At 38.6% G+C, this 14456-nt stretch overlaps 1 protein-coding gene across 1 annotated transcript in view; it reads left to right on the top strand.

The window, feature by feature from the left end:
* Positions 1-14456, top strand: part of PHLDB2 (pleckstrin homology like domain family B member 2) — a 247524-nt gene that overhangs the window by 171453 nt on the left and 61615 nt on the right. The window contains 1 exon segment of the mRNA XM_021070391.1: positions 4295-4678. Coding sequence (XP_020926050.1) covers positions 4295-4678 — 384 coding nt within the window.

The following is a 14456-nucleotide window of genomic DNA, read 5'->3' as shown; positions in this document are numbered from 1 at the left end:
GTTTAGGGTATTGGGATCTGTTGAGTCCTGATACAAAGAGAAGGAAATTTGGCCCATTTCTTGCAAGTACCTTATCTCTCTTCCTCCAAAGGACTCCATCTTTCTAGCCACATTGTAATTGTTGATCTCTGAGCATATTATGTAATCCATAACTCTGTGCCTTTGCTTATATGCTTCCTTTACAAAAATGCTCTGCCCACCTGTACAGCAGACCAGAAAGACTCTTATTTATCCTTGAGAGTCAACTCAAGTTTCTTTTTTTTTTTTTTCTTTTTTCTTTATAAACTGGACCTGTGGCATACAGAAGTTCCCAGGCAAGGGGTTGAATTCCACCTGCAGATGCCAGCCTATGCCACAGTCACAGCAATGGCAAATTTGAGGTGCATCTGCGACCTATACTGCAGTTTGGAGCAATGCTGGGTCCTTAACCCCCTGAGGGAGGCCAGTGATCGAGCCTGCATCTTCACAGACACTATGTCAGGTTCTTAACCCACTGAGCCACAATGGGAACTCCACCAAGTTTCTTTTGGAGAATTTTTGTGTATTACTTTCTCATAAAAGAATCCATAGGTTTTCTGTACACTTCTGTTATCACTGTGTATTTAATTGATTGCCCATTTATGCTTCTTGTGAAAAATTTGAGGGTAGAATTGCTATCTTTTTTTCATCTTTATATTCCCAGTGCACTTTCAGACAGAGAGTAATGATAGATTTTTATTGAGCTGAAGTTAACAGAAGAGAGGTGTCATATTTATCAGTTAAAACTGGTCCTCTAAAATAGAGAAGAATATTTTCACTACATTCTTTCTAACCATGTAAAGATTGACTTTTTTTAATGTAGTAAATGTCCCAACGTATTTAATTATAAAAGATGGGTTTTAACAAAAATTTCATCTGTGCGTTAATCTAGGCACTTGGTTTTCTGCATAATTTAGACTGGCTGCTGTTGATTTTGAGGGGACTGGATGGATTCAGGAGATGGATAAGGTCCCTGACCAAGGGCTGAGAACTGCACTGACACAATGCCAGACACATTCCTCTGAAAAAGAAAGAAGGCTCTGAAGTCAAAAAACATAACACTCAGCCCACACCTTTTTTCTTTTTGTTTAACCACTAAGGGAAAGAATTGTGCACCATTTTCTTCATCAATTTGTTAAACTCTCATGTCCCCTTCAAAGCTTTCTTTGCTATACATGGTATGTGGAACTGGAGGAAAGGGAAAATGGAGAGGGAGGAAAAAAAAATGTACTTTAAATCATTTAACTCAAAGTGACCTACATGCTGTGCCCTTGACATCAATGTTTTGGGCCATCTAGATATTTAGGCTCTCTACCCGTGCCTTTTCAAGAGAACATGCAGTGGATTGTTGGTTTGGAAGGGTGGCTAGGAATTGGAGATCTCCAAGAAGGTAGCCTCCTAACTTAGCGGGCTGTCAGGTGAAGCATCAAAGAAAATTGAATTTTAGGAAGAATGCCACACATCTCAGGTTGCCAGTCCCATTTTGCACTGCTGCCCCAGCACAATTATTAATAGTGCCCTACTCCGTTCTTGAAAGTGTCCTGTGTGGAACAGTCACCCTGTTTTAGGTCTTGCAGAGTGGAGGATGTTGGCGTAACGAATGGGAAGGGCAAATGAGGGCTCAAAGCTGAATTATGAGGGCAAATTCTGTTCAGGGTTTTCCTTAAAAGGCTCCTCATGGTTTCTTCTGACGCACTTCTCATCATCAGTTTATTTTTCTTTGGCACGGCTCTTATGGGGCCACCGTGTCTCGGCACGACCTGGATTTCTGCTAGACTCGTGGGCAGTAATGCTGCCTGTGTGTGTGATTCAAGCCTGAACAGACTGGCTGTGAATGGGGTGATAAGAATAGAGAGAAGCACATACCCGTAGACCAAACTTCCTGTGCACTAGCCTTTGAATGCTGTTTCTCCGTCTGAAATAGCATTCGTCTTCAGACTGGGATCATTTATTCCCTGTGGAGTTAAGCAATAGCACTGGCAGCAAAAGAAACTATTTTGGGAAGGAGCTGTGGGAGAAATTTTGCTATGTATTCCAGGGAGGGCAGAAGTACCTTGCATGCTTTTGTGAACCACGCTGTTCATTAGCACCCTAGTAAATAGAAATTAACAACTTTCTGGTAATCCCAAATGTAATGACTGTCAAGGCGAATGCATAGACACTGTCATCAATAAGATTAGCAAAGACTTGAGTTTAGATGCTTCAACTTAATGCACCTACATAGTAGAAACAGAACTGTTCTTTGGAGATTAGCCTCTAATGCAGATGCTTTTGAGAGTGAGTAAAATGTAACATCTTGTTCCCATCCCCTTCCTCACATACACCCTTGTGGTTGTTCTTGCCCATTCCCATGTAGACATTTCTAGATTGTTGGGAGAAGTTTAAGTAAGGCAGTGAATGCTGCCCCCCCCCACCCCCCGACTCCCTCCCCGCAAAGCTGAGGTGGGTAGGGCTTGGCAGCTGGTGGTAACTGCAGAGATAAATAAGCACTAGGGCTCCTGCGTGGACAGGGCGCAGACGCGTCTGCCTTGAGGTTGTGCAGCTGAATGCCTTCCATGCATGAGGCCATGAGGACGGAGCTGCAGCTGGAGTCCAGAAGTTCAGGCAGTGAAAGGGAGGTGGGGGCTTATAAGAACCAGTTTAATAGTCCCTTTGATCAAGCTAGTGCATTTGGGGGTTGGGGAGAGTAATTTAGAGGACAGATAAAAGTCACTTTATGCTATTTTGTCATTTAATGGATGTATTTAATGAAAACCAGGGAATTATGTTGGTCTGTTCCTATTCGACTTTTCTATTTGGTACTCTTCCACTAATAAAGCGTGAAGTGCCTTCAGAGTTTGCTCTTTACACATTTGCTGCAATTAGAACTTAAAAACAGCAGCCCAGGGCTGCTTAACGTTTTTCTAATTTGTTACTGGTAACCAGTTTAGAAAATGTTTTTCTATGGAAAGCTTTTGAATTCTCTTTTCAATGTGGTAGATGTAATCCCACCAGATGTTTTTTGCTATTTGTTTTTCTTTTCACTTTTGTCATTGGAATTGATGTGAGAGGTGAAGATACTGAGGTTCCCCACCCCAAACAGTGCTGTCTAGGCTTATGATAAGCATTTTGTAAATTATATCCCCTTGTTTGCAAATATGGTAAATTTATTTATAATCAAAAATCATAAATATCTACCTGTTTTGCATGGAGAGCCTGGTGAATTGTCTGTTAGTGGTACTATTATAGACAGCAGTTGTCTGTATGTTGATTTTTTAAAACAAATCAAGTATCATTTTATTTTCCAGCTAACTGAATCAAAGACCTAATGATCTCAGAATTTTAAATATGTTGATGTCTTTCTCTGTGGTCCTGGTGTTAAATATTCTTCATTTTCTTGCAGCATTCTTTTTTTTTAAAAAAATCATTTTAATTGGGAGTTCCTGTTGTGGCTCAGCAGGTTAAGAACCTGATTAGTATCCATGAGGATGCAGGTTCAATCCCTGGCCTTGCTCACTGGGTTAAGGATCCAGCATTGCTGTGAGCTGCGGTGTAGATCGCAGATGCAGCTCAGATCCGGCGTTGCCATGGCGGTGGTGTAGGCCAGCAGCTGCACCTTCAATTCAGTCCTAGCTTGGGAACTTCTATATGCCACAGATGCAGCCCTTAAAAAAACTCATTTTAATTATTCATGTGAGAAATGGGTGGAAAAGAACTCTATGTGATAGTGAAACAAAAAAGTTTTGAAAAATTTAAAGCATTTCAAGAAAAAAATTTAAGACCTAGTTACACCTTTTCAATTAAAACATTTTTAAAGTACCATGTTCCTTTCATGTGTCTAACAGTAGAATATTTCTATAGAAAGTTAGCAAGTTAATTTTAAGTGCAAATTTTAGGTCTACGGTGATGAAAGAGCTAGGTATTGTTGAAGGTAGATACTGGAGGGAGGAAGGAGGTGAAGATTTTAAAAAGGAGATGAAAAAAACCTTTGAAATATTTGGAGAATTGATAAATTAAGAAAAAGCTCACTGAGTGCCAATATGTGCTGGAATCAGCACTGGGCTGTATAGCTAGAGGGGACAACCAGAATTGAGTTTTGGAGGAAAATCAGGCACTGTTAATCTGGGCTTCATCTGGACTTTTAAACCGGTCCATTAAAGATGATAGACTAACAGGAGCTGATTGTCTGTGGGATTATTTGTGGGTTGAAATCACAATAGTACTAGCCTCTTCAGTCTTGTTATTTGGAGCTGTCCCCTTCCACCCACTCACTGCTCTTGCCTCCTCTATGTTCCAGGAGAGACAGCGCCTGGAGACTATCCTCAGTCTCTGTGCTGAATACACAAAGCCTGACAGTCGCTTGTCCACTGGCACCACTGTAGCAGATGTGCAGAAAATCAATAAGGAGCTGGAGAAGCTGCAGATCTCTGACGAGGAGTCCGTGTTTGAAGAACCCCTGGTGAGCCCTGAAGCCAGGTACAGATGCCACCAGAAAAGCTCTCTCCACGATGCAGACCTGGCAGGCTTCGGGAGCCTCAGTCAGAGCAGCGCCAGCTTCCTTCCCCCCAGGAGCGCCAGGAACGAGGAGCTGCTCAGGGACCTCACCAGGACTCCCCCACCGCCCTCTTCTGCCTTTGTGAAAGCTTCCGGCGAGTCCACTTATTTAAGTATCCTACCAAAGGTAAAGCCAGCTGAACACAGGGATTAGGATTTAGGGCCTGGAGCATGCATCTGCCCTGGCCTAGATGTTAGAAGTTTTATCCTGCTTCTTTTCAGTGAAACTTCAATTTAAGAGGTTATTGCTAAGCAAGGTGTAGCAAATTAGGGTGTTTATTGCAGAGTAACAAATTTGCACTCTAGAAAATGTGGCAGTAGAGAAAAGTAGAAAGAAAAAAAAATTCTCAGAGTTCCCGTCGTGGCTCAAGTGGTTAACGAATCTGACTAGGAACCATGAGGTTGCAGGTTCAATCCCTGGCCTTGCTCGGTGGGCTAGGGATCCAGCGTTGCCACGAACTGTGGTGTAAGTTGCAGATGTGGCTTGGATCCCAAATTGCCGTGGCTCTGGCATAGGCTGGTGTCTACAGCTTTGATTAGACTTCCAGCCTGGGCATCTCCATATGCTGCAGGTGCAGCCCTAGAAAAGACAAAAAAAAAAAATTCTCTTCTTTCCACCCTCCTGTAGTTGTATACCTGAGAGATAAACACAGTTATCTGTATCTTTAACACAGATTAAAGTGTCTTCCATGTCTTCCCAATATTTCTGTGCATATACAGCCGTGTATCAAAAGCATAGACACCCATACACACACACACAGTGTTCTGCATGATTTTTTTCCCTCACTGAATGTCTTGAGCATCTTTATAAATTACTATAACAACTCTGCTTCATTCTTATTAATGATTGACTAGTAGTCTGTTTCTTGGAAATACTGTTTAAAGTGTTTCTAGTTTTTTACTAATAAAATCTATATGCAGCAAATATTCTGGAATATATATTTAGCACAATTGTGCAAATGTATCTGTAGGATCACTCACCAAAAGTGGAATTGATAGGTCAGAGTTTGCATGTTATTCACTTTAAGCAGTATTTCCAAATTATACTCTCAAAAGATTTTGTATTTCTGGGTGACACTTTCAGTTACAATTTATACGTGCACCTTGTTCTTCATACACTCGCCATAGTTGCACATTATCAAAATTTTCTCTGCAGGCCAGAAGGAAGAGTCACTACATATTTAAAATGATGAAAGGGAAAAACCTACAACCAAGAATACTGTACTCAACAAAGCTCTCAATTAGAGTTCATGGAGAAATCAAAAGTTTTACAGGCAAGCAAAAGCTAAAAGAATTCAGCACCACAAAACCAGCTTTACAACAAATGCTGAAGGAACTTCTACATTCATAAAAGATACTGGCTGTAGGGGAAGCAAAATTTCCTATTTGCTAAGTTAATTGTGTTTTAATTTGCTTGCCTTTAATTATGCATAAAGTTGTACATCTTTTCATATTTTTAGTTGTTAGCTTATATCTTGACATGCTCATGTTCTTTACCGATGTTTTTGTCTTTGGGACACCTTTGTTTATTTATTATTTATTTAAATTTTTAAAAAGTATTGTTGACTTAAGTTCTATATTAGTTTCAGGTGTATGGCATGGATTCAGTATTTTTCTAGATTATACTCCATTGAAGTTATTATAAAATATTGACTATATTCTCTGTGTTGTACAATATATTCTTGTATCTTATTTATTTTATGCATGGTTGTTTTTACCTCTTAATCCCTACCCCTATCATGTCCCTCTTCCATTTCTCTTCCCACCTGTGACCACTAGTGTATTCTCTATATCTGTAAGTCTGTCTCTGTTTTGTTATGTTTGTTTGTTTTATTCTTTAGATTTCATATATAAGTGCTAACATGTATCTCTCTTTCTCAGGCTGACCTATTTCAATACCATAATACCCCCTCCCCAGGTCCTGTTGTTGCAAATGGGAAATTTTCATTTTTTATGACTGAGCAATATTCCGCTGTCTATATATCCACCTCCTCTTTATCCATTCATTTGTTGATGGGCACTTAGGTTGCTTCTGTATCTTGGCTATTATAAATGATGGTGCTGTTAACTTTGGGGTGCATATATCTTTTCAAATTACTGGGGTTTTTTTCTTTGCTTTGGATGTATACCCAGGAGTGGAATTGCTGGATCATATGGTAGTTCTCTGTTTAGTTTTTTGAGGCACGTCTATATACATTTTTCCATAGTAGCTGGACCAGTTTACCTCACTACAACAATGTACTAGGGTTACCTGTTCTCCATATCTTCACTAACATTTGTTGTCTATGATCTACTTGATAATAGGTATTCTGACAAATGTGAGATGATATGTCAGTGTGATTTCGATTTACGTTTTTCTGATGATTAGCAATGTTGAGCATCTTTTCATGTGTTTCTTTGCCATCTATACATCTTCTTTGGAAAAATATCTGTTCAGGTCTTCTGCCCATTTTTAAATTGTTTTTTGCTTTTCTGATATTGAGTTGTATGTTCATTAACCAGTATTGACCAGTTATTAGCCAAATCATTTACAAATATCTTCTTCCATTCAGTAGATTGTCTTTTCACTTTGTTGATGGTTTCCTTTGCTGTGCAAAAGTTTTTTCAGTTTAAATAGGTCCCACTGTGGAGGAGGTGTAAATTAAATTTGGTGGAGACTTTAAGGTTTTTGTATATATGGTTGGCTTATCTGCAAACGTGACAGTTTTACTTCTTCTCTTCCAATTTGAATGCCTTTTATTTGTTTTTATTCTCCAATTTCTGTGACCAGGGCTTCCAATACTATGTTAGATAGAAGTAGTGAAAGTGGGCCATCCTTGTTTTCTTCCTGATTGCAGAGGAAAACCTTTCAGCTTTTCACCATTGAGTATGATGTTGGCTTTGTTAGGGTGGTCATAAATGGTCTTTATTATGATGAGATATGTTCCCTCTACACTAACTTTGATGTGATTTTTTTTTATCATGAATATGCATTAATTGTGTCAAATACTTTTTCTGTGTCTATTGAAATGATCATGTGATTTTTAATCTTCTATTTTGTTAGTATGGTGTATCATGTTAGTTGACTTGTGAATATTGAACCATCTTTGCATCACTGGTATAAATCCTACTTGATTATGGTGTGTACTTATTGCCATTTTTTTGCTTGTTTTCTGGTTGCGTTTTTAGTTTTTTGGTTTTGTTTTGTTTTTAGGGTCGCACCCATGACATATGGAACTTCCCAGACTAGGGGTCAAATTGTAGCTACAGCACAGCCACAGCAATTGGGGAACCAAGCCATGTCTGTGACCTACACCACAGCTCATGACAACGCCGGATGGCTGACCTACTGAGCAAGGTGAGGGATAGAATCTGCATCCTCACAGATACTAGTTGGATTCATTTCCACTGCACCATGATGGGAACTCCTTTTAGTTTTTTTTTTTTTTATTATTATTATTTTTTATTTTGTTCCCTCCTGGCCCAATAATTTTCTTTAGTGATATGCTTGTGTCCTTTCTCTAGTTTTTGTGATTTGTGGATACCGTGGAGTTTGTACAGTAGTCCATAATTATATCTACTTGTTTTAAATTGATAATAATTTAAGTTCAAACACATTCTAAAACGTCTGTTTTTTTAATCCCTTCCCCCACATTTTGTAGTTTTGATGTCATATTTTACATCTTCATGTCTATCACTTAACTTTATTGTAGTTGATATTATAATTTTTGTTTTTTAATTTTCATACTTAATTATTTAAGTGGTTGATCCATGGCTTTTACTATATATTTACTAAATGTCCCAGTGCTGGGATTTTTCCTTTCCTATAAATTCTCACTTCTTGTAGCCTATTCATGTCCACTTGGAGTAGTTTAGTGTTTCCACTTGCAAAAGTTTAGTGTTTCTTTTAGGGTTGCTTTACTATTGAAGAACTCTTAGTTTTTGCTTAACTGAGAAGTTCTTTTTTTTTTTTTTTTTTGCCTTTTCTAGGGCTGCTTCTGTGGCATGTGGAGATTCCCAGGCTAGGGGTCTAATCGGAGCTGTAGCCACCAGCCTATGCCAGAGCCACAGCAGTGTGGGATCTGAACTGCATCTACAACCTACACCACAACTCTTGGCAACACCAGATCCTTAACGCACTGAGCAAGGTCAGGGATCGAACCCACAACCTCATGGTTCCTAGTCGGATTCTTTAACCACTGAGCCATGTTGGGTGGGAACTCCTTATCTGAGAAGTTCTTTATCTCTCCTTCACTTCTAAATGATAACCTTGCTGAGTAGAGTATCCTAGGTTGCAGGTTTTTCCCTTTCAGGATTTGGAATATATTATGCCATTCTCTTCTGGCCTGCAAAGTTTCTGCAGAAAAATAAGCTGATAGCCTTATGGGGGTTCCCTTGTATCTGACTCTTTTTTTTTCTCTTGCTACGTTTAAAATTCTCTCTTTAGCTTTAAATTTTGCTGTTTTAATTATGATAAATTTGCATTGATGTGAGTCTCTTGGGTTCATCTCGTTTGGGACTATCCATGCTTCCTGTACTTGGAAATCTGTTTGCTTCTTCAGCTTTGGGAATTTTTCAGCCATAATTTCATCAAATACATTTCCCCCCCTTTCTCGCTTCTCATTCTGAGACTCCTATAATGTGAATTTTAAGACACTTGATAGTCTCAGAGGTCCCTTAATCATTTTTTAGAATTTGTTTTTCTTTTTGCTGTTTTGATTGGGTAATTTCCTTATTCTGTCTTCCAGATTGCTTATGTGTTCTTCTGTTATCATCTAATCTGTTAATTCCTTCTAGCGTGTTTTTCATTTCAGTCATTGTACTGTTGAACTTGTTTTTTTGAAATATCTTCTAGTTCTTGGGAGTTCCCGTCATGGCCCAGTGGTTAACGAATCCAACTAGGAACCATGAGGTTGCGGGTTCGATCCCTGGCCTTGCTCAGTGGGTCAAGGATCTGGTGTTGCCGTGAGCTGTGGTGTAGGTTGCAGATGCGGCTCAGATCCTGTGTTGCTGTGGCTGTGGCGTAGGCCAGCGGCTACAGCTCTGATTCGACCCCTAGCCTGGGAACTTCCATATGCCACAGGAGCAGCCCAAGAGATGGCAAAAAAAGACAAAAAAATAAATTTCTAGTTCTTGTTAAAATTCTTACTATATTCATCTTTAATTTTTTTTTTTTTTTTTAAACTTTAGGGCCACATCTGGGCATATGGAAGTTCTCAGGCTAAGGGTTGAATTGGAACTGTAGCTGTGACCTATGCCACAACAACAGCAACTCAGGATCCGATTGCTTCTCCTCTCTTCCTGCCTGACTCTGTGTGGATCTTTACAGCCTTGGTTGTAGAAGACTCTTTCTTCCAGACCCTGTTTGTGTTGAGCAAGAGTTTCTGCACGTGTAGATATACTTTTGATATGTTCATAGGGGAGGTGAGCTTAGTTTCCTCCTACTTTGCCATCTTGATCCCCCTTGTCTTCCTCTTCACCCATTTAAAGAGAGTTTTGTCTTGTTTTTACTCAGTAGTAGGAGCTATTGCTGGAAAGGAAATTAGTATTTTATTATGAGTCATCTTTCCTTTGAATTTATTAATGATTGTTTTTGATGTATAGGAGTTTAACATTTTTCTTTCTTTCTTTTTTTCTTTTTAGGGCTGCACATGGAAGTTCCCAGGCCACGGGTTGAATTGGAGCTATAGCTGCTGGTCTATACCACAGCCATAGCATTGCTGGATCTGAGCCATGTCTGTGATGTACACCACAGCTCATGGCAATGCAGGATCCTTAACCCAATGTGCAAGGCCAGGGATGGAACCTGTGTCCTTGTGGATACTTTGGGTTTGTTACCACAGAGCCACAACAGGAACATCTGGAGTTTAACATTTATATGAAGTCATAATTATTACTTAGTTCTCTGGTTGTTTGCTGATCTGAAAATGTCTTCCAAATTTGAGGATTTCTTAAAAGGTGTTCAAGGAAAATCTTTTGGTATTATTTTTTTTCACACAGGTTAAGAATAGTTTTTTCTATAATATAAATAATTTATTATTCCCCTGCCTATTTTCTGGAAAGATATCTTTCATAATACAAGATAAACCTCATTAGAATAAAATCAGAGTACCAAAAATAGTAAATAAGAGAGAAAAGCGGGTACCATAATCACAAGGATTTATTTATTTAAAGATAAGTTGGTTTGATTAATTAATTTATTTAAGTAACTCTGACCATTAAATTTCTTGGCAAAGAACCAAAGAGCCAAAAGTAAAAAGATACATTATAGTTAGATTTTTATTATAAGAGAAAGACACATTCTGGATTCTTTAAGAGAGGATGTTATCATTGTACTAAATTCTGCAAGTATTTTATCACATGAAGTGTTACTCAGTGGAGTGTGTCTTTGTTTTTATTTTTATTTGGCTGCAATAAGACTTTTTCACTGAATGTTCCTAGTCAAAAATCCTTTCCTATCTATTGAGTTCTCTCACAGTATACATCAGGACTCTGGACTTGCAGTCCTTCTTTCTTTTAAAGATCACATTTCCTTACTCTTCCTCAGTGGAGAGTAATTCTGAGTAGGACATCTGTCCCTATTGCTAGAAAGTTGCAACTTTTAGAAACTAGGATCTGGCGTAGAAATCAAAAGTTGTTGGTGTTGAGGCAAAGTAAATGGCCCGTCATTTGAACATTTGAGCTGTTATTATCAGCCATTGGGGTTCCTTCACTGCCTTTTCATCTTGGATCCATATATATTTCTTCCTTCGTGGAGATCTTCGAGACTTTTGATGAAACAATGAGCTGTGTACTTGCTCTAAGGACCAACTTTTGGGAGACAGGTTTCCTCCCGAAGAGGGCTGCGATGATCTGTTGAGGGTGTAAATGAGCAGATCATGGCAGATGTTTTTCATTGCTCCAGTGTGCTTTTGTGAAATAGGAGGCCTCTGAAGCTAAGAGCAGCCTCCTTGTGGCAAGCAGTGAAAGACTGTGTCTTCTTTAGAGACAGAAAACATCAAGGACACATCTGGGTACCACACAGCAGCTTAGACAGAGTGCAACTGAGAGAGCAATGGGTTCCAGGGAATGAATTTTTCATTTATTACTTTTTGAAGATAGACATATGTTACCTTAAGACAAAAGGTGGAAGAATCTTAAAAAAAAAAAAAAAAAAAAAAAAAGCCCTGATTATTTGTTTTAAGTACTCTTCCTCTTTGAGGAACCTTCTCATTGGATTATTTACTTAACAAAGTTCAATGTTTGTTATTAATCTATATGAGGATTAATGGAGAAGAGAGGATGTGAAAAACTCTCAAAGCTGATTTAATGAAGCAGGTTTTAATGATATTTAGGAAGCCTGTGATTTATTTACCATTCTGAACTTTGCTTTACCTGACACTTAGAGATGCAGATGAGCTTGGAAATATGCTCATTTTAATTGGCTTTTGTGAACCTGGCTACCTCCACCTGAGGTGGAAGCTGAATATAGCTCACTTGTCTCTCTGTCTTTTTTCTTGTCATTTTATTAAGGTGTAATTGACATATAGCACTTTATAAATTTAAGGGGTGTAGCATAATGACTTACGTATTTTGCAAAATGCTTACTGCAATAAATTTAGTTAATATCCATCACCACATGTATTTGCCAAAAAAGTGTTTTTTCCCTGTGATGGAAACTTCTCGGAGTTCCCTTCACGACTCAGCAGTAACAAACCTGAGGCCAGGGATGCGGGTTCTATCCCTGGCCTCGCTCAGTGGGTTAACAATCTGGTGTTGCCGTGAGCTGTCGTGTAAGTCGCAAATGTGTCTTGGACCCCGTGTTGCTATGGCTGTGGTGTAGGCTGTCAGCTGCAGCTCTAGTTAGACCCCCTAGCCTGGGAACTTCCATGTGCCCCAGGTGCAGCCCAAAAAAACAAAAAAGAAAAGAAAGAAAAGAAAACCTCTTCACTCTTCTAAGTAATCATTGTGTCTACAATGGGAAGTCCTCACACTTGCAGCCTTCTCTGGTCTCAGGAGGTTTCTAAAAAGAAATCTTCAAGAAAAAGCGGGGAGCGGGGTTAGATGCAAAGTGTCTGGTCTCTGCTGTCTCCTGTCTCCCCTTTGTGTGTGTGTGTGGTTTAAGTTACCTCGAAGAGAGCATATTTGGGGATGCATATACATGTGTTTTTATTAAGACATGTTACTTTCAGTGGAATCCTATCTATTACAAATTTTAAAATTATGATTAATTTTAATTTTTTTTTTGAAAACCCGGACAGATTAAAATTACAGCTTTCTCTGTCACCATAGAGCTAAAGCTATTTAGTGGCTATCACACCTCCTTGGCTCTCTTTTTTTTTTTTTTATTTGGATATAAATGAGTATGCTCATCCCATTCTGTCACAACCCAGAGTTTTAGGGTGACTCTTGAAGATTTTGCTTTTTCTAAATGACTTTGATAAAAGACAGTCTTTTCCTAGATAGCATTTATTGCTACAGACATAACTCTCAACTTGTCTATTACTCAATATACTTTTTGATAAATTTTCTAGAAAGTTTTTCAGTGATACAGATACTTGTAATTGCCACTATTACCCATCTTTGTAGTTTTGCAGATTGTTCAGTTTTTATTTTCTCTTGATGATTTGCTTCCCCTAATAAGAGATACTTATTTTTAAACCATGTTGGCAGTTGAAACCTAATATGAAATGTGGACCCGACAGGATACTGGCCTTCTTGAGGCTTTCCTGCTAGGATTACTCATCAGTGATTTTTGGAATGCCTTTCACTGTTGCAGGCATTCCTCATGCCTTACAACAGGCACCAGAGTATTAGGACAATGAGATTCATTGTCTGTGAAAAAAGGTCAGTGGTTGTTTTATTAGCTGATAAGATACTGGATTAAGATGACCATTTAAAAGTTAAATGCCAACAAACAAACAAACAAACAGAAAAGCTAAATGTCAAAGCCTGGAAGGCCTGCAGTACCTTTGTTCTAATCAACCTGTGATGCATGACCTCTCAATGGTTTAATCTCCTTAAGGAACAGCAAAGTAGGGTAAAGAATGTGAATAAAGAATAAAGAATCCAACATGGGAGTTCCTGTCGTGGTGCAGCAGAAACAAATCCGATGAGGAACCATGAGGTTGTGGGTTCGATCCCTGCCTCGCTAAGTGGGTTAAGGATCCTGTATTGCTGTGAGCTGTGGTGTAGGTCGCAGATGTGGCTCGGATCTGGCGTTGCTGTGGCTGTGGCTGGCCGACTGGACCCCTAACCTGGGAACCTCCACATACCATGGGTGCGGCCCTAATAAGACAAAAGACAAAAGACAAAAAAAAAAAAAAAAAAAAAAAGAATCCAACATGATGCCTGTCTTCTTAAAGTAATTTTTTGGATTTTTAAACACATTAAATGAACTTAGTGAGGTACACAAAATTTTAATGGTTTCTTTGGTTAATTTGAATATTCCTTTCAGTTGTTAGTGAGTAGTCTTCAATAATTTATTTATCTAGGCTTCTGTTTTCAATTTTCAATTGTGAAATTATATAATTATTGACTTACTGGTATAAAGAGTTGCTTCTTTTTCAAAGAGAGATGAAATTAAATAAATAACATTCCAATACTGACACCCCTTGACTTAAAGAAAGGCAAAGTTATCTAAAATAACTATCTGAAATTCTTGAAAGAAGACGCTGTTTTCAATTCACTATATTTCTTGTCTTAAAATAATCAGCAGTCACATTCTGGCCATGTGTATGATCTAAATATTTTTTTATTTTCTTTCTGGGCATTTGTCATAATTCTGTTCAGGGGTGTAAGTATGCCATCTCTTAGGTAATTACTTTCATAAATTTCTCATTCATGTTAAGAAGAACTCAGTTTTTCCTTGCAATAATTTAATGAATAATGACCAGTATCCTATTTCATGACACAAAAGCCCATTGGCCCAGTTAGTGTCTTAATCT

Source organism: Sus scrofa, chromosome 13, assembly GCF_000003025.6.
Source record: "Sus scrofa isolate TJ Tabasco breed Duroc chromosome 13, Sscrofa11.1, whole genome shotgun sequence".
Taxonomy (NCBI): Eukaryota; Metazoa; Chordata; class Mammalia; order Artiodactyla; family Suidae; genus Sus; species Sus scrofa.
The sequence above is the reverse complement of the archived record's forward strand: the minus strand, read 5'-3'. Positions and strand labels throughout refer to the sequence as shown.